The 21,136-nt window shown below is 42.7% G+C and overlaps 1 protein-coding gene across 2 annotated transcripts in view; it reads left to right on the plus strand.

Annotated features, from left to right (window-relative positions):
- Positions 1-21,136, plus strand: part of casz1 (castor zinc finger 1) — a 200,189-nt gene that overhangs the window by 87,527 nt on the left and 91,526 nt on the right. Inside the window, exon 1 of one of the 2 annotated variants that reach the window (XM_052050416.1) lies at positions 20,664-21,135. The exons of the other annotated variant lie outside the window; for it this stretch is intronic. Within the exon in view, the coding sequence (XP_051906376.1) occupies positions 21,087-21,135 (49 nt within the window). The 5' untranslated portion in view covers positions 20,664-21,086. Of the gene's footprint in view, positions 1-20,663; position 21,136 lie in introns of those variants that run through there. 2 annotated transcript variants of the gene reach the window in all.

Consider the following 21,136-nt stretch of genomic DNA (forward strand, 5'->3'; position numbering starts at 1 on the left):
ACGTCCACCAAATTAACAAGAGGATAAAAACCTTTTGTTGCTGATTAAAAAAAATAATAAATCTGCCCCCTGTACAATTTGACTCTCCAGAGGACACTAATGACTTGTGACTTCAAGAAACTGGGTTGCTTTTCTCAACCCCCCGCCCCCCTTCTCCCTTCTCCTCCTACTCGTCGTCTTCGCCGAGATGAAACCTTGTGTGCTAATGATGTTAGCTGGTATGAGCACAATGCTGATGTGGGAGTCTGTCATGAAGATGCAGACAACAACCCCTGCCCCTGGCCTCTTAGTCAAGAGGGATCTCAACATTCACTCGTGACACCGTGGGCTGCCTCATGTCAAACTCGGAGACCCCCGGCTACAGTTGAGGGCTGGCGCGGTCGTGAATCGAGACGGAGGGCTACGCCACGCTCCTTTGTGTCTGATGGTGTCACTCGCACACTGGAGAGGAGACGCGGAATGACAACCGCGGCCCTTAGCGAAGATTCCCTGAAAGATGCGCGCGTGTATTTTACATTTCTTGTATAGAGTCGACGCGGATGTACCGATGCTCTTTGCAGAGAACAAGTTGCTTTGCAAGTGCGGTACGACTGTCAAAACTGTGTATACCATCCAAACGTTTCCCTGGCGTGTAACCACATTGCAGCAACATCGTTAGTTTAATTGGCTTCTGATAAATGTTAATGCAACTTATAAAGACCAACCCGGCTTTAACGCAGTGTTGGCGTGACATCCCCCACCAAACCGCCCCCCACTCTCCTCCCCGTCGGCCCAGGGAACACTCCTGGAGCAGCACACAGTCGCTCTACGAGACAGTGGGAAGAAAATTAAACTGCCAAATTTGTTTTCATTGGTCCCAGGGACGATCTCGGGGGACGTTTGGGCTTTTAATTGAGCTCACTGAGCAGAAATGTATAGGGCTGCTTACCAACAGTGACGTCTCCCCTTTCCTTCTCGTTAGGCCGGAGCACATTGTTTGTTAAGTAAAGCGACGATTTGCCAAACATTAGTACCTCGCGCGTAGCTGACAGTTTCTCTGCTTGTGCTCCTTCAATGCAGACTTGACCATTATTGATTTTTGCAAACTGTAGCTCATTTTCTTTCGTGTCGCGCTTCTTTTGTCCAGCTTTCTGCGCGTAGGGCAATGCTTTTTGAATAAACACGGAGTTCATTCGGTCAATCGCCGACAAATCTGCACAAAAAAGAAAACCGTGCAGCGTAATCTGCATTCTCGATTCACTCAGAACAGGATAATAAAGTCAACTCCACCATTCCCCCACTTCTCTGTTGCGGGTTTTTGTCCTTTACATTTTTTTTTTCCACTGTGTCAAAACAAGTAAAGGCGACATGGATATGGCAGTCCTGTGTAAATATTTATGATGTAACATCTCCATGTGAATAGACTTTCCTCTGAATCCATCCATCATTACGGGCGCATCGTGAAAGCCCACCTCCGGGTCCTATGGAGCTGAGACAGGAGCGGCGTGTCCCCCTCTCTCACAGTATTTGTTTTTCTTTGAGTTGCGGGCAACCCAGCTGTGAGGGCATTTCATGTGTCAACCGTGCAGTTTTTATTCAACACCAACTTCAAAGACCATTTTGCTCCATTGTTTCTTTGACTGGGCTCCTGGACCTGAAAATCTCTAAACAGAGAAATTTGATGTCGGTCAAGTTCCAGCAGCTCATGAAAAGTGACATTCTTTAAGACAAAACATTGAAGTCACGGGCAGCAGCATCTCTCTTTTTTTTTCTTTTAGACCTTGTACTTTTTGTTTCAAGGAAATTTCTTCCCCCGGAGCTGATGAATTCATTTCAAAAACAAAATGTTGAAAAATATGTACGGCTCTTGCTAGGCTTGCGCGATCATTTGCATGTATACATATCAATGAGGAAGTCAACAAGTACTGAAAGTGTCAAATCTTGCTCTTGGTTTAGCACTATTTTACTTGCAATGTTGAATTTTTCCTCTGCACTTGCACATGTCAGGCGGGAAGGTCTGCAGTGATACACTTGAAAATAACAATCCAGATCCAACATCCGGTAAGGTCCAGAAGTATTTGCCCAATCAGATTATACGACTTTCCTGCATACACCACCACAATGGATTTGAAGTGGGTTCGATCCCGGCTCCGACCTCCCTATGTGGAGTTTGCATGTTCTCTCGGTGCCTGTGTGCGTTTTCCCGGGTACCTCGGTTTCCTCCCACATTCCAAAAGCATGCATGGCAGGCTGATTGAACATTTCAAATTGTCCCGAGGTGTGAGTGTGGGCGCGGATCGTTGGTCGTCGTCGTTAGCTGGCAACCGGTTCAGGGTGTCCCCCGCCTAAAGCCCAAAGACAGCTGGGCTCCAGCACACCCCGCGACCCTTGTGAGGACAAAGCGGATCAGAAAACGGATGGATGGATTATTAGTTCTATATGGCTCTACTAGTCCAAACACGGCTTTCTGATTAATATTGTGATTGTGGAATATGAGTAAAATTTCTCCTGCATTTGTGCATCTCTGGGGGCGGCCATTTTGCCACTTGCTGTCGACTGAAAAATACATCACAGTTGTTCGGGGCTCAGGTGTCAGGCTCACCTGTTTTTTGTTTGTTTTTAAACCAAGCCATGATTGGTTGTTACCTGAGCCCTGAGCAACTGAGATGTCATATTCAGTCGACAGAAAGTGGGAAAATGTCCACTAAAAAAAAAAAAAAACAACAATACAAAACTGTGGATTTTGCTACTTCCCTTATACTACACAATCACAATATTCAACAGAATGGCATGTTGAGAGTAGAGGAAGCAGAAGAAAATTTGGGGTTGAATTCCCCTTTAAAACATGTCTTTTGAAATCTCCAAATAGATTTAGGCTTGCCTTGGTAGTATACGAGTGCTAAGGTACAGTGGATTTATCAGGTTGTGTGTGAAGTTAAATCTCCTGCCTTGCCTAAGTGGATTACAAGGTTTTAGGCTTTTCTCCTTGCACAACATATTGGCAGAAAGTAGCCATTGCAGACACTGGCTAAATATCACCACACGGGCCTCTCACAACATTATCATTAAGCTACGGGAGATTGCTGAAGAGTGAGTGAATACATCACCATTTTGACATGCCTCCAAAGATAATGTGGATTACAACAACGGTTGTAAAATCTTAATGCTGCCGTCCAGGTTTGTCCATTAATCTGCACTGCCCAATTTCCTTTGTGTTGTGAGCATTACACAATATCTAAATAACAAAGGTAACGTTCACGTCGACAATTAACACGCTGTTTAATACTCAGCCCGCGCAAGCCACAGGGGAGAGCCGAGATACAACTTGACTCGGAATGCGGAAAAGTTCATAACGCGTGATGAACATTAGACTTGGGATCGGATACCTGATTATCTCAAACAAAACTGTTGATCCTGTATTGTTCACTTACAAACGGCCGAGTGCTGAACGATGCAATTCACTGTGTAATTGCTTTTCCTTTTTTATTTTTTATGATCTTTGTGTTTCATTAAGTCACCTTCAGATGATACATGGTGAATAAATGCCATTTTTCCCATGATTTCAAGTGGCTCTTTTCCCTCAGTGCATCCATTCAAGCTTTCAATACCTTTTCTCCCCCTCTCTTCTCCTGTCTCTTTTTTTTTCCACGAGCAGGAGGGTTTTACTTTACTCCTTTGTCATCCTAATTGATTGCATTAACCTTTTGAGTATTGAATTTCCTGTGCATCACGCCGAGCACAATGTGGAATATTATCATAATCCTTCCAAGTAATGGACACAGGGCAATCAACAATGCTTTAGGAAAAGTACATCTTTGAAAGATGGAGCATCATATTATTTTCAGTCCAAAGATGCGGATTGGCGAGGAGTGTTGGGCTTTAAGAAAGTTGGTCAAATTAAGTATGGCCTGTTTGTCCATCTATCAAAGACGAGATTTACTTTTCGTATGACTCGTTTTAAACTGTGGCGTCTTGATGACAATTACTCACCTGTGTTAAGGAAAAACATACTCATAGCAACTTCAGTGATGTTACGTTTTCTTGTTTACTCTTGTTTACTCTTGTTTAAATTACTTACTTTTTGAACTGCTAAATGAATCTCTAGTGAAAAGCTACCTCAGACATAAATATGTCAAGCACTGCCTACTCTGGGCTCTCCAATTTCTGTCAGACTAAATATGGGTTGACGTACTTAAATCACTTAAAAATTTCCCACTCCTGATTTTTTTTAAGAGCTGAATGCTAGACTTTAGGTACATTTTGTTGTGTGTTGGTCTATATTTAGGGTATTTTAAAAGGAACAACCTAAAAAACAGATTAATATGATCCCAAGAAGTGTCATTGAAAGGTTTATCACGAGGCTTTGAGGCAGTCACTTGAACAACACTGATCAGCCAAGAGCAAATCTTGATGGTCACTTACAGCAGTGGACCCCAACCCCTGGGCCACGGACTGCTACTGGTACAGGCCGCACAGAAAGAATAAATACCTTACATGGCTTCTGTTGTATTAATTTCAGAATCTGAAAGATATTTTATTTTGAAAAATTACCGGATTCTCTGTTACATCCGTTTACAATACGTCAGTCTTGACATGCTTCTCTGTCACGTCATTGGTTACCGCTAAAATGAAACCGAGGAGATAGCAAAATGAGTAAAAAACAAACGTCTTTGGAAAGTTTTTTTTTCGGGAAGAGGAAAACACCCAGCCAGGAGACAAAAGAGAAGCCTACGACTTCCAAGAAAAAGAAAGTTACATTTAATAGACGGTATCAGGAGTCCTACTTAAAATACGGATTTATTTCAACGGGAGTTGGCACAGTATGCGGTGACGGTGAGCCGTATTTCCCATGCACTTTGTGTTTGCGGTGTTTCTTATTTTTAAGGCACGTTTCAACATCACCATAGCAACCAGAGCGTAGCATCCATGCCGGACGTTCGTCGTGTCATGATTTGTTTTTATTATTATGTTTAGAAAATGCCACAGTTTTCATGCAGGTCATATCAGATTATTTAGTTGTATTTATCTGCCACGCCTCAAAGGCCGGTCCCGAAAAATATTGTACATGCGGGTATCAACTTTTGTCATATTATGTTTCGATATCATTGCTCTTTCATGCCCAACGTTATATAAAATCCAACTTCCGATTTCACATGGAAACTTGTTGTTCGCAGCATTTTAAGTCAGCTTTTATCTCTGCACAACTCAATAAAATGCATACAGTACTGTCTACTGTCCACTTCAGAAGCTCATATGTTGCTATGGATTCCGCGAAGTACCTTGACGTCCGTTGGTAATTTACACAGACTACAGTATGTAAAGGCTGGCGTTAAAGTGATTGATTGTTGAAAAACTGACAAAAACCATTATCGTTTCCTTGGCAACGGCCAGTATTATCCGAGTTGTTTTGATGAATTGAGGCAAGATACCCTGTAATTCATATCAGCTCTATTATTTTTTTTTTCACTGCAAAGAAGGACAAAAATCAATTGCAACAAGCTCTTATGCATGGATAGATGCAAGTATTGATCGGTACGTTGTTCATAGGGGTAGTGCATTTGAGTTTGATTTAAGACAGGTCACTCAAAGACATCGAGTGAGGCTCTTAGATTGGATAAAAGTGTTTGTAGTCAAATCAGGCACGGTCCGCTTTTGGCTACATTTTGGCAAATTCGCTCTTGTTTGTGATTAAAAAAAAAGTCAACCGATTGAATGAGGTGATAGGTCAAAAAATAGGCCAAGGTCAGTCAAAAGCGCAAAGCTTTACCCTGTCTGTCTTTTGTCTCCCATCAAGCGTCACTCCTATTCCATGGGGAACGTCTGCGCTGTTGGCATATGGAAAACAATGACTTTAAGTTCAATTAAACAACTCCATGGGGCTCACAATGTTGATTCATGTCAGCATTCTGAAAAGGCTGATCAACCAGTTCACCAGAAACGAAAAAAACCCAAAAACTTGATGTTGAGGTTGGACGGTCCTTTCATTAATTTAGTGAGCTGCAGTCACTGGCTGATCAAGCGATCCAGAGTGGGATTTTCTTTTAGTCAAAGAATGTCAATGTAATAATGGTACAGAGTTCCTTCCACTACATTGCAACATCATTCACTCCCCTGTTATGTCATGTTTTTTTAAGCAATCTTTTTCTCAATGGGTTTTTACAGTATATTTCAGGGCTGACAGGATCCGGCCCTCGTGGGCCCCTATCCAGCATGTTTTAGAGTTTTCCCTCCTCCAACACACCTGATTCAAATGATCAGGATCATCCCGAGAATGATCCTGATCAGAGGGAAACATCTAACACATGCAGGATAGAGTTCCTCGATTTAACATGTCTCTGATGAAGCCCCAAATAAGTTTCCCTTCTAGTCTGCTTTTCTTGACAGTTTGTATGCCTTGCAGGCAGAAAGCCTGAAAGTTTTGTGTTCACGCGGACTTATATTTTTAATTGCTCGTAATTCCCTCCACCTTGTCTAAGGCCCCAGTTGCATCTGAAGAAAAACAGCCCCCAAGCATGATACTGCTGCCACCATGCTTCACTGTCGGCATGGTGTTCTTTTGATGATGAGCAGTGTTTTGTGTTTACACCAAATATACCGTACCGATACCTTTTGGAATTATTGGCACAAAGTTCAACCTTGGTTTCTCCGGAGCGCAACATATTTTGTATTTGGAAGATTTTGTTATGGTCCAATGAAACCAAAACGTTCGAGCTTTTGCAAGAAAACAAACACAATTTCAGGAAAAGCTTACTAGAGCAACATCAATTTCAGGGGATTTATCAGACACTTGAAATAGTTGGCCGGTGTGTGTTGACTCAAATTTAACTCATTCATTCATTCATTTTCCAAACCGCTTGATCCTCACAAGGGTCGCGGGGGTTGGGGGGTGCTGGAGCCTATCCCAGCTGTCTCTGGGCAGTAGGCGGGGGGACACCTTGAATCAGTTGCCAGCCAATCGCAGGGCACACAGAGACGAACAACCAACCACGCTCACACTTAAACCCAGGGACAATTTTAAGCGTTCAATCAGCCTGCCACGCATGTTTTTGGAATGTGGGAGGAAACCGGAATACCCGGAGAAAACCTACGCAGGCCCCAGGATAACATGCAAACTCCACAAAGGGAGGCCGGAACTGGAATCGAACCCGGTACCTCTGCACTTTGAAGCCGACGTGCTAACCACTGGACTACCGGGCCGCCCAAATTTAACTCATTCACTCCCAAAGACGTTTTTAAACGTCTTTTCAGACTAGAATCAGCTGATACTGAATTTAACAAGAGTTTGAATGCGATTGGTGATTGCTTGACATAGCTACACGTGCCACTACATTATTTCAGTTATTTTTACTTCCCCTCTCAAAAGGACAACACAAAAGAACCAGTTCAGTTGTATAAATTACTGGTCACATTCATGGTTCAAAAAAAGGAAAGCTGTGATATCATTTACCTTTATTTCATTTTTACAGCACAAAAACAACTTGGCATTTATAGCAGGGCTTTGTCACGACAAGTGTGTTCATTTTAATTTTGCGTTTACTCATTCCCTTTGTGGGTTTAACGCGATACATATTAACCTGATCCATTCTGTGGGCTAATTCACACCATACCTTCATGTTGAAAGAGTTCCCATGAAAACGGAGAAATGTTCCGAGTTAACCCAGCGTCCCCCCCGTTCTTGAGGGTTGTTTGTCATCTATCTGTCATTGCGCTTATTTGTCAGCCTCGCCGCATTCGGCAACAGAAAAAGACCGAATCTTAATTGATCTAATCTGGTTAGCGCTTGCTATTTTCCACAGTTACATTAGAAATCCTCCCCCCCACACCCCCGCCCCGCCCTTCACCTCTCTCCCTCTCTACCCCCCATCCGCCCTGACCTACATGGTAGTCACATGGCCCCGACTCCCTGGCTTGTCATTTTATGGAAAATCTGCAGGAGATAAAGCCACGGGGTTTAAAGTGTTATCCCCGCCTGTCCTTTGAGAAGGGCTAAACACTGAATGAGGTGTTATTGCATCAATGCAGTTGGACACTCGCAGGCAGCAAAGAGGATATCTTCGTCCCTTTCTCTCTCTCTTCCTCCTCCTCCTCCTCCTGCTCCCCCCTTCCGTTTGATTGGATTTATTAGAGTGTCACCACTGTGACTTTGGGGGATTTCTCTTTCCCTGACACTGTCTTTGCATGCTCGCTTGGGTTATTTACTTAACTTGTCCAGAAAATGGACTGTGATCTACAGCTTACTGCCATGTCTAGGCAGGGACTCGTGCCTCATGCAAGTTAAGATGTAGCAGGCAGACACCTTCCGTGTTGGCTCACGCTGCTTTGCGTATTCCTCCACCGGTGCTGAGGGTTTCGTTTTTGCACTGTGACCGAGTCCCCTTCACACCGTTGCCTTGCCTTCGACGTTTTCTGCTGCCCTTGCCATTCAGCCAATTACGACAAAACAGCTTAAGCCATTTTATCTTTCCTATTTTTTTCCCCTCCTCCTCCCCTTCTCTTGTTCCTGCTATATGTTGATACACAGCTCAAGCTTACAGCTGCAGACAACAATTATAGTTCCTTGTCAGGTGCTTTATGGTTTAGAATTCACGGCTGTATAAAGTGATCATTGAACTTGAACTTTTTCTTTTTGGGGGGGGGGTAAAGATTTGGAATCCTGATAAAATTGCCTTTCCTTATTTTGGACTCAGTAATCTCTGCAGACTGTAATTTGAACAAAAGTAACATATTTTTAGTCTCACTTGAAAACTGTCACTTATTTACAATTGCATGACCAAACCCTAAATCTCTTTATGCTTATTATAACTATGACATTGGACTGCAGTTTTTACTGTCTCTCCTGAGGCCGCCACCACCAGCACATACTCATCTCAGAGCCCATCCCGTATCATCGAATACTTGAACCCTTTCATGTACCAATAGCCTGTAACCCCAATAACCCGATAAGGTGTCCACTGTAGTCACCGCTGTCCCCGAAAGGGCAAATGAGCCAGCGCCCAAAGTATTGCCACTTGAAACAGGAATGAGGAATTCCAAACTGAATTCACCCTTTCATATGCAAATTTCAGCTAGTTCACCTAATCAAGCCTCACAATTCGACCACCAAAACAAAATTTTCTCTCTCCGGGACTTTAAGTCAATCAATATAATTTGACTTCTTCATCAATAAATAATAATGCACGTGACTGGTTTTTTTTTTCAATTGTTTTGTATGACCCCAAATGTAAAAATAAATGAATACATATCATGGATAGCAATAATAATTTTGATTAAAGAGCATCTACATACTGGTGGATTACCCATTGCAGAAACACGATTGAATAATTTTGGTAATTATGTTATAATTTATGTAATTTAGTGATGCTGATTTGCATAAAGAGGTATTTTACTGACTTTCTTGTTCAATCAAGCGCTGGTCCCAAACCTGGGACCAGATTTTTACATTATCGGGTATTAACGCGAACAGTCAAAATTGTCACGAGGTGTGAGTGTGAGCGTGAATGGTTGTTCTTGGATGTGTGTCCTGCAATTGGCTGGCAACCGGTTTATGGGTGTTCTCCACCTACTGTCTGAAGGCGACTGGGATAGGCTACAGCACGCCCGTGACCCTCGTGAGGACAAAGCAGTTCAGACAATGGATGGATGAATGGATATTGATGCTTAAGAGAAAACACAAATGGCTCCATTGATTGGCTGCAAAGCGTGAGGAAGTGATGCAAGTCTTCATTCGGCAAATAAGCGTGCAGAGACAGCAAAGGGGGAGGAAGTGATAGCTCATCCTTCTGCCACTCAGCGGACATAATTCAGTGTCAATGGCCCAGTTGAGCACGAGACGGCTTCGTTGCAAATTGTGTAAAAAAGATGTGCTTCAAAATGGCCACGGTAAAGAGGAATTTGCCTATATTTCCGTTCAAACACGAACCACATGAAGTATTGCGTGACTTCACAAACAAGACTACTGCGAAGCAAAAGTTAACCCAAGCCAAGTTGAGAAAACACAAACCGCAATTGATAAAGCAAGTTAACGTTGGCGAGACATACCGCCATGTTGACCTCCATTACTTTTTATTGCGAGTGAGTAAAAGTTTGCTGGATAATTCGTATAACATTCAGTTCTTACACGCTCTTATTCCACATCATAGCCATTGTCACGCCTGCATGTCAACGATCTGTCCAAAGATCATTGCTGCATTTGTTGTCACTTCAAATGTATACGCAACGGCGCTAAAAGCTATATTTGTCTTACTATCTGTGTCAAGCTCCACAAAGTACGTCTTCCAGGGCGAAACAAGTAGCACAAACCGGCATACATCAAATAAAAGATTGTTTTTCATTCTGACTGCTGTCGTAGCTGTAAATCCCCGCGCTTTGCTTACTACGTATCAATTAAAATTTGGTGCAGAGCATAAAAAGAATGTCACAAGAGGAAGTCAGTGGAGCCTTTTAAGTGAACCGTCAACACCCCTGCCACAGAATGCAAGTGGTACACTCCCATTCACCCACGATCACACTGTTCAGCACAGTGGCTGTCACTTCAATTTGTGGAGCTGTTTATAGCTAGGTTTTAGTTTGTAATTACTAGGTATTAATAAAGGCGACACAAGGTTTTATTTTTTTGTTTAGTTTTTTCGTCTTTTACAATTTTCCTTTATGACAGTTTACTCTGTTTCAAAGACGGCGCAGTCAAACGTATTTCCTTGCTAGAAATGTGTTGATATTGAGCCACCGAGTGGATTTCTAGTTGGCATTACAGCTCACATGTCAACGTTTTGTCACGTGTTTTGTTGTACTATTTATTTACTTTTTGTTAGGGCAACAAGACCACTGTCGATACGATGTCAAATGTAATGCAGAGCCACAAAGTACTTTAGGAATGTGTCCAAAGTGCTCTGACATGTTGCATTCTGGTGTTAAAATGAACTGTGCCAAGATGCTCCCCAAATATGACGATGTCGACGCAGCTCTCAGGTCGCCCTTTGTAGAAAGATGGAGATCTGAGATTTGGCCCTGTTTTTGTGTGAACCTTCAAAACGTGCGGTGTTTTTTCGAGAAGAAATGAGCTATGCCCGACAGTGGCAACGGAAAGCAAAACTGCTTCATATGACAAAGTGAAGCCATAAACACTCGAAGGGAAGGTTAGAATTAGGATCCTGAAAGATTCATGCCTCCTTTTTATTTATAATTTGTTTTCTTTTCCTGATTGTGATGTCGTTGCAAATGAATATTTGATGTCTATCGCCTTAGAAGTAAGGAGGCGATGTCTGGGAAAGGGAAGAAAAAGCAAAGCAAAACAAGAGAGAAATGCATTTTGCTAAGTGTGCGCTTTGGAATTAACTCAACTCTCTTTTCACAAGTGGCTTGTTAATTAAATGTGAGGGGAGTTCGCTATCTGCAGGTAGTGCTGAGCCCCGGCGAGGCGAGGGTGCGTCTCTCCGTATGCGCCGCACTGGCCGCCGGGTAGTCTCCGTACGCAGAACACCATCTGCATTTTGCTGTTAACGCTCCTTCACATCCGTGGGAGGATTAGGAGAAAATCCCCGGGTTTTTTTCAACCAGTTGACAAATATCAGATTTGTCTCTTAAAAAATTAGCTCCATCTATACCTCCCACCATATGACACACACAAAAAAGATTATCCTTAATACCCAACCAGCTTGGGTGTGGAAAAAGCAGATTAAATTTTCAGGTTGGTCATATTTACCCAGACACTTATGTCTGCATTACGCAGCAGACAGACCTCCTCACCAAGTGTCTCCCTGTCCACACGTACTGATGCACTCACAAACTCATTCACACGCACACACACACACATAGCCTGTACGTTCCAGAAACAAAATGTCTGTCTTGAACCAATTAGACACCACGTCTAAATAATTCAGCATTTTCCAGTTGGGCTTTCTCCTCCATGTGTCTTTAAACAGACACAGTTCGTTGCCAAAGGAGGCAAAAGTGAATAAAAGCAGCAGGTGCCTTTTCAGATGAAGCTTCGTACTCTGCAGAGAGTACCGGGCTGTTATTTTAGCAGCACACAAGGAGAGGGTTGATAATTGGACCTGGTTGCTGACCTGAGACCTCAAAGCTGTCCTGTTTGTAGCGGCATGCTTGGACAACATTTCTCAACTTGAAATCAGTCTTGGCTCGAATTGCAGGAGAAAGTGAGGTAAAATGCAAAAAGTCAATAAAAATAAACAGACAAGCTAATTGAATTTTGTGCCGACCAGAAGTTCAAGTAGCACAGTAATGACTTCACAATTTACAAGTATCGCGTTGCAATGTATATACCTGTATACAATGAATCTCTGTTATTTGAGGCGGTTAAGGGTCGAGTCCTACGGTGAATCGTGAAAATCAGCGAATAACCCCCCCCCCCAAAAAAAAATGTGTATCCCCAATAGATGCCACAAACTGGTTCCACAGCAATTGAAAGGGAGATGATCATAAAGCATCAACTCCATGCTTCTAACATGAACGCAATCATGTTACATGAATGATACTTATAGTAATACTTATCTAACACTCGCATACAGTGTGCCCACTTGCATTTGATACAAACGGTATGAGGTGCGAGTGTTCAGATCAGTCGTTTTATGCCGCTGATTCCGATACCGATCATCCATGAATGAGATTTTCCACCCCCCAGACCCCCCAAAAAATCAATCAATCCTCATTACATTTCTTTCATGACGTTGAATTACAACCTGTAAATTGTTCTTGACTGAATTGGTGGCGAGACATCTCACAGGCACAGCCTTATAATGACGTGTGTCGCTAATATCTATGAATTGTAAAGAACCCAATGGAAGGATACAAAGTTATACTTCCGCAGTCGTTTTGCAGGAAGTGAATTTTGCAGTCAAATGAACGACTTTGCTGAACGTTTTGATAGAACACGGGTTGTGACAGGTGAGTGTGTGCCTGCATGGTTACGATCCATCTGCATCAGATGGTTCGGCCTTCAAGTATGATGACGCTTAAGCCTCGGCTAAGTCACTTTGGTCCTCCGTACATATTCATTGTTAGCACCAAATATCGTCATCTGAGAAGGACATAACTGAAGGCCCTGGGCCTTACCTGGTGTCCTGGACGCCGCCAAGACCACTGCCCCCACCCAGAGGTTGCTTTATGAACACAGGAGCCCCATAAATGAAATTAAGGTGTCAATTAGTCAATTACAGCATAATAACTCTGAGGGCAGACATTTAGAGACAGAGAGAATCTCAGCTAAGTTCATTTCCTGCGGCCCAAGAGCCTAGCGCTTGGCACACGTCACTCCCCACCCAGACTCGCTGAATAAGGGCCCCAGTGCTCTCCCTAATGTTATTTTCCCCTGGATATCTTTTTTGATCAACAATTTCCTTTCATGGGATTGTTTTTCCACATGCAGGGGATGCACTATTTCTCTACCCAATTTGGCCAGGGAGAATTTTATAATTCAGTAATTAAAATCTTTGTTAGGCTTTAGAAATTGCAGCTAATTGAATTTAATGGGGAGATGAATTTCATTTTTATTTGATTAGCGGGACCCCTGGCATAGGTATTTATGGAAAAAACCCGACAAAAATATGCTGTGTGGGCTAAGATGGCATAATAGAATTACACCTAATCGGATTTCACTGTCATGAATTTCACTCTAATTTCACTATAATTTTCCATTAGATAGCCGGTTTACAAATATTTGCTCATCTGCGATGGGAAAGGCTATCTGTCTAAAATGATTACCGAGCAAGCCTTCAGAAATATGCCCCCCCCACCCCCACCCCACCTCCCTTTTAAAAACCAGATTGCGAGGGATCAAAATTAGGAAGATTGCATTATGGATGTCTGCATCCGGGAGAGCAATGGGGGAGATATGATGATTACGGCCGGGGGATGAAAGCTGCGTCAAGAAAAATATATTACTCTAAAACATAGGCCTATTCTATCTACAAAATCTCTGCTCTCAGCACACTGCTGCCAAGTAACATACGATGTCATAATTCATGCACTCGTATAAACAGCGCGCAAATAAAAGCAAGACGTTGCAGCATGTTAAGATATGACTTATGCACCAGACAAACTCCATGTTAATTGCTTCCAAGTGTGTAACCCGTAATGAGATTCTGCTGTGATTTTCAGATTGTGTGGAAGTCGACGTATACGCGGCAATTATATAAAAAAAAAAAAAAATCAAACGACGTGAAGAATCATTGTCAGGGGTTGATGCAAATGACAATCATCGAGAGGTGCTGTTGCATTGCCATCATCATCCTCGTCATCATCATAATCATCATCATCATCACCATCGAGCTGGCTTTAAGTTTAATATTCATCTCAGTCCCCGCACCGAAATAAATATATAATGCCTTCTAAACAGACGTGAGAAGGAATAATATCCCACATCAGAGGCAACCTTGAATAACACAAGGCTGAACTCTCGTTGAATCCCACTTTAAAAGCCCCTGCGTCAGAATTAAGCTTTTACACGTTTCATTTCCTTTCCAATTTGACGGCAACCTGTCAGGAATCAACTTGTCAATCGCCTGCTGAAAACGCAAACTCTTGATTGTTGTGTTGATAAAGTTCGACACAGTGGCTCTTCATTCTGTCCCCCCCCACCTAAGCCAACCAACCAACCAGAACATCCGTCCACCTGTCGGAACTGAGCTCCACCCTCAGCCAACTCTTCCACCCCTTAACCCCCACACACACTTTCCTCCCTTCCTCTCACTCACTCTTTGGCCTGAGCTGCTAGTAGACGGCAAGAGGGGTTCGAGAAACACAATTTGACTCCCCAGCAAAGGTCAGATTTCTCACTCGGCATGTCTCTGGGCTTTGGGCACAAAAGCCACTGAATTCACATCTTTCAACTGGACCGTAGCCTTTTGTCCCGGCAATGAAGGCCTTGCGAGTGGGCCCTGCACCAGACCAGCCCCTCCTGGAGAGCACTGCGGGGCCAGCCAAACGTCTGGCCCCGCTGGCCCTTTGACTGATGCACCCCTGCCATGTCACGCGCACGGCAGCGACGCGCACACGCTCACACACGTACGCGCTCCACCTTACCCTCAACATTCTCCTGCATGAAGCATACAATACACTGGGGCCACATCAAACGAAAAGCCCCCACAGCTCCTTTTAGAAAAGTAACACTTCACCCCCCCGCACCCCCCAAAGATGGCGGCGCCAGAGCCCAAAGCTTGTTCTGCATCCACCCTCCCTGCTGAGGATCTTGTAACTTGAATAGAATGTGTCCCCCTAAGTCAACTCCAAGACTACTGTAGATATGCAAGTCGACTTTTTTTAAAACTATAGACTGTGAGTGGACAGACCCCGGCGCAACATATTCTTGAAGCATGTTGCACCAAAGGAGAGCGCTCTACAATATAAATGTTTAATGCAGATGACTTTGTCCACATTGTTACCCATTACTGAGATTTCCACTTAGATGGATCACAAGTCTTAATGGAACATTCTGGATATCGCCAAAGAAAATGCAAGGATGCATTTATATCCACCGCTGTAATATTAGCATGAAAAGCTGGTTCAGTACAGCCTTTTTTTTTTTTTTTTTTTGGCTTTGTCAAAATCTTGACTGGAAGATTTGATTGTAACTGGGCCGGATTTTCGCAACAAATCTTCATTCTCAAGTTAGTGCCGACAGTACATAAATTTTTGGGGGGTAATGTCAAGTTATTACAAGAATCTGCTTTGAACCCATATGACCCATATGCTGTGTTGATATTGATCGGAGACCAGAAACAACCCGTATTTGCACATGTCCCAAAAGCAGTAAAAGCGTTACACGTTGGACGGCGGCGACACAGGCAACATTGAACAGCAAAAATTACATAAACAAAACAAACGTGATGACATTGCATTCAGTTTGGTCCGGAATGACCGTTCCCTGTGACTACATTAGCTGACATTTTGTTTTGAGTTTGTGTGTGTGTGTGTGTGTGTGTGTGTATGTGCGTGAGAGAGATCATCATTCTCATTTGTTTTATTCTGCTTTGATGCCGATCCAAAGTGTCCCCCCCCCCCCAAAAAAAAAAAAAAAAAATCCATGCATTGTTAGGCTATGTACACTTTTTACATGTCCAGTGTGAATCCCATCTCTTGTCTGAAGTCAGCTCGAATAAACTTTAGTTACCTGTGACTGTTAGAAAGGACATCTTGGATGGCCAACTGGCAACGTAGGGAAAATGATAAACCCTATGCCCATTGAATAGTGCAGGTCCAGTGTATAGCTTTAAGTTGTAATGTTACCTTTCACCATCAGATGGCAGACACCGTTTGGTTGCACCTGGTTTTACACTACCCTATTCTACCACGTGAGTCGGTCTAATGTTTTTTGGCGAATTTGGAATGACATGCAGCATAATACCTGAATATTATTATAACTGAGTGTGTGGATTTGTGTGTAAAAATGCACAAAACTTTTGTTCTTGCACTTAATGTTGGTTTGCTATTCAGCAGTTTTGTGCCAGTGATTTTATGCAAGTGAGCCGTGTGTAGAATAGCAAGATGATGTTCTCTACTCTCACTTTGTTTTCTGTCAAGTGTGTATGATTGTCAGTTGATCAACATTACACCACATGCTAGGGGTAAATATTCTAGATTGTGTATTTTGTCGTGTTCAAAAGTACTTCAAAAGCATCAAATATCACGAATGACAATTTACAATAATGTGGTTTGAGTCCATGTCAAGACCACTATCTTCTTTCTATTTGTGTTATAAAGTCCACATTGTCAACTTTACTGTAGGTATGGAATCACTTTTTAACTTAACAAAGCACAAAGTCAGAGTATTTGGACTTGGTTTTACTGACATACTGATTCTCAGATTAACATCACCACGGAAACACGTCACAGACGACCTCGTCAGAGGCATAAATAACATTCTTTTCAAAAATAATTGTTTACATGAAGGGCTACCTTGAATTTTAACCACTCCAAAAAGTTAAACAATGTGTTGTTGTGATCAAAATTGAATGATTAGTAATCATGCGACGCAATCATATGAGTCATCAGTGCATCTGGTTTGTGAATTCCATTGTCGTGAGCTGCACCTTTTATCTTCAATGAACATCTTGCTTTTGGCAACACTTTCCCGAAAGCGCAATGGTGATAACTGAACATGAATATCCACCTGAAAGCTACCATTTGGCCACTGTTTCGCGCTTGGTTGGCTCGATAGGATTCCTAAACAATATTGGGCAGATTTATATTTTTGTGTGATTTTGATCTTGATTTTCGGTGACTGGTGATTTACATTTGAGTCACATTTTGTGACCTCTGGCAAGGAGGAACACTGAATGAAATGGACACCGCTACGCTAGCTTCTTTTGTTAGCCACTAGCTAATGAGCTTTTGAGTGGTGACTGTAACTGCCATTTGCTTGTCACTTGTGATAAAAAGCCGTTTTAAAGATTGTTTTGTTAGTTTTTTTTCACAGATTGATACGAATTTAGACTGACTGGTTAACTTCTGCTCCCATTTGTATGTGACCTACTACGGTTTTACGAACAAGTCAACCAAATCAAAGTTTAACCAGTACCCCGATGCTCATTGTGGTCAGCCTTGATCATGGTGCAGTCAAATCTAAGTTAAAGAAAAATCCTTTACATGATCAAATTGAGGATCCTGATGTTTTTATGACAAACATGATAAAAACCGTCATGTATAAGTTGGATCAAAGCAGATCAAATTTATCACAGGAATTAAGAACACAAGCATACTTTTTTTTTCCTCAAGGAGAGACTGTTTTGCCTTTATGATCTCAGACGAGTCATCACATTTTAGAAATGAGCTAAAACCTATTTTATGTACATACCTTTTTTTCCCCCTTTTTTGCTGACCGCATGCAGCTTAAGCCAACACAGTGTATCATTGCATTTTGGTTCACAGCCATAAACTTGTTCATTTCCTCTTTTCTCTCTCCACTAAATGCTAGTTAGGCACCACCTTTATCAAATGCCGTGCCCTTCTGTAAACTCTGCATTCTTTATACCAGAAGTCATGTTGACAGCACAGGGGTATTAGATCCAAATGGTCCGGAGGCACTTTGCATGCCACTGCGAAAAAAAAAGAAAAAAAAACTGCCAGGCAAATACGAGGTTTGACTTATAAAGTATGCATTGTCACCTGGTAACGACCGACCTTTATCATTTCACCTGAAATTGCAACGAAAACTGATATCTTATCAGAAGGAAGCACAGAGAGAAAAGTGGGTCTTACATGACGTGGGAACTCTATTTGCGTGAGAGATGAAACTTATTTGCTTTAAGCTAAAAAGCCATAACCATGTTTTTTGTTTTGGTTTTTTGTTGACACTTGATTTGAAGACGCATCTGACCTATAATACAGGCATTTTTTTAATGTACCTGTACTGTACTTCTTAAAGTAGTAATAAGCCACCGTGAACATAAGTAATGCGCATTTGCGCACATGTACTTAAAATATTAAATGCACATTAAATTCAAGTGTGTCACTGTCCATTTGTGGACCAGGCATTTTTCATTTTCCTTTTTTGGGCGGGAGAGTACTGGTTGGTGGGTTTTGATTAGCCTTGTGTCATTCGTGATCGACTCATTCAGATGGACAAATCTTTTGAGTGGACGTACGGAATCACTGAATGAACTGATTTGTTACTTTACTTCTCAGTTTAGTTGAGCCCAGCCATGTGGGTTTTGTCAGAATCTCGGCCTTGCTGCGCAGCGTCTGTGATGGTATATGTACCTGTATATAAATATAATATTATAAAAAAATCCTCATCTCACCCCTCGGGTGGTGTCCGTCCCTCATTCAGCTCGGGTCCTCTACCAGAGGCCAGGAAGCTTGAGGGTTCTGCGCAGTATCCTTGCTGTTCCCAGCACTGCACATTTCTGGACTGAGATGTCCGATGTTGTTCCCGGGATCTGTTGCAACCACTCATCTAGTTTGGGGGTCACTGCCCCGAGTGCTCCGACCACCACAGGCACGACTGTCACCTTTACCTTCCAGGCTCTCTCCAGCTCCTCTCTGAGCCCTTGGTATTTCTCGAGTTTCTCATATTCCTTCTTCCTGATGTTTCCATCACTTGGGACCGCTACATCCACTACAACGGCTTTCCTCTGCCCTTTATCTATGATCACGATATCTGGTTGGTTCGCCATTACCATCTTGTCAGTCTGGATCTGGAAGTCCCACAGGATCTTCGCTCTGTCATTCACCACCACCTACATGTATATATATATATATATATATATATATATATATATATATATATATATATATATATATATTTTTTTTTTTTTTCATGCATATCGTTGAGAAATAGGACTCCCAAATCATAAAATTCCTCTCTTCCCTCCATCAAGAAATAAGAATGTTGCTAACCTGAGGACCGCAATCGGTGTCGGACTAGATATGTATTTATTTATTTTATGGTCGCATGCGTGGTCAAAAAAAGTCACTAAATACAGCGTCGAAATCTCGAAATTGGCAACACTGAAGACAAGGTGTTGCTCTTACTCGCTTGCACTACTGGCACACATGCACACTGAAAAGAAAAGCAGCACATACTCAGCATGTTATTTTTACTTTATTAAGACTGCGATGGCCGTACAGAGACTGCGGACAGGCTGGACGGATGTGGTCGATGGATGTGGAAAAAAAGTGAGAAACTTCCATCCATCCATTTTCTAATCTGCTTATCCTCACAAGGGTCACGGGCGCTCTGGAGATTACCCCAGCTGTCTTCGGGCAGTAGGCAGGGGACACCCTGAACTGGTTGCCAGCCAATCGCGGGACACACATAGACAAACAAACATTCACGCTCCAAATTACACCAAGATACAATCGAAAGTGTTCCGTTAACCTGCCACGCATGCTTTCGGAATGTGGGGAAAAACAGAAGCCGAAATCAAACCCAGCATCGTAACTGTGAGGCAGACATGCTAACTAGTTGACCTCTGAGGCTGACGTTATTTGCAATGTCATTTTGTACGAGACAAAAAGAATAGAGTGTTAAAGAATAAAGTGTTCAACTGCAAAGATGAATAGACCAAAAGAGTGGTTGAGTGTGGGTAGTTGATCAAATATTTGGGTAGTTAATCAAATACTGTCATTGGTTGGGAGACTCTGAACTGATTTCCAATCGCAATGCCCAAATAGACAAACCGCCATTAATACACACACACACACACACACACTGACCTAGCAGGCATGTTTTTTGAATGTGGGAGGAAACCGGATTACCGGGAGAAAACCCACGCATGAATGAGGTCAACGTGCAAACTCCAATACATGAAGGCCAGACCTCGCATTGAAAACCACAACCGCTTCACAGTGAGGCAAACGGGCGTCGATAAATACAATCAAATGATATCAAAATAATGGTGATTATCACACTGATTAATGAAGGTGACGTCACTTTTTTTTTTTCTGTGTGCTACAAATAAGAATTTTTTTTTTGCTTCTTATCCATTTAGTCTTTTTGCAAAGTACTATGTAATTTTGTATCTGTACTTTATGTTCCGCATCTGCATAAAATACATCTTTCTCCCTAAAAGTAGGGGTGCGCGGTGAGGGTGGTGGTGGTGGTGGTGGGGGGGGGGGGCTCCCCCTCCCCTAATTTGAATGGAGGCAGTACAGGCTCCTCCCCGAGAGAGTTGAAAGGCTAGAAGAGCACAAAGATGGAAAAGGCCAGCCCACTGAGGGAGGGAGTTAAAAAAAAAAAAAAGCGCAGGGGGCTCCTCTGCCATAATTTCCTATCAGCCTATTGAGACGACATCACCAGCAGCTTGCTCTGTGCGTGTGTGCATGGAGGCAAAGCAGAGGACGAGACATAGAGAGAGAGAGAGAGAGAGAGAGAGAGGAGGGGAAGGGGGAGGCTCCATCCTCTTTCACCTTCCTCCCCCAAGCCGCGGAAAGGAGGGGCCAGTGCCGAAACTGCCAATCAAATCTGCTTGTGGCAGCCGGCATGATCGCAGCAACAAACTATTGACAGATTACATGTCAAGGAGTTTAGCGCATGATTGAAGGAAGCCCCTTTTTTTTTTTGTTGTTGTTGTTTTTTGTAGTCACTTTTCAGCTTCATCCGGCCCTCCACCGAGCAACATTTGAATGACTTTCCACCAGAGTTCAGTAGTATTATGAAAGTTACATGTCTGAGAGGATTTAACTTCGACTTCCCTGAATATGG

This window comes from Hippocampus zosterae, chromosome 2, assembly GCF_025434085.1.
Source record: "Hippocampus zosterae strain Florida chromosome 2, ASM2543408v3, whole genome shotgun sequence".
Lineage (NCBI taxonomy): Eukaryota > Metazoa > Chordata > Actinopteri > Syngnathiformes > Syngnathidae > Hippocampus > Hippocampus zosterae.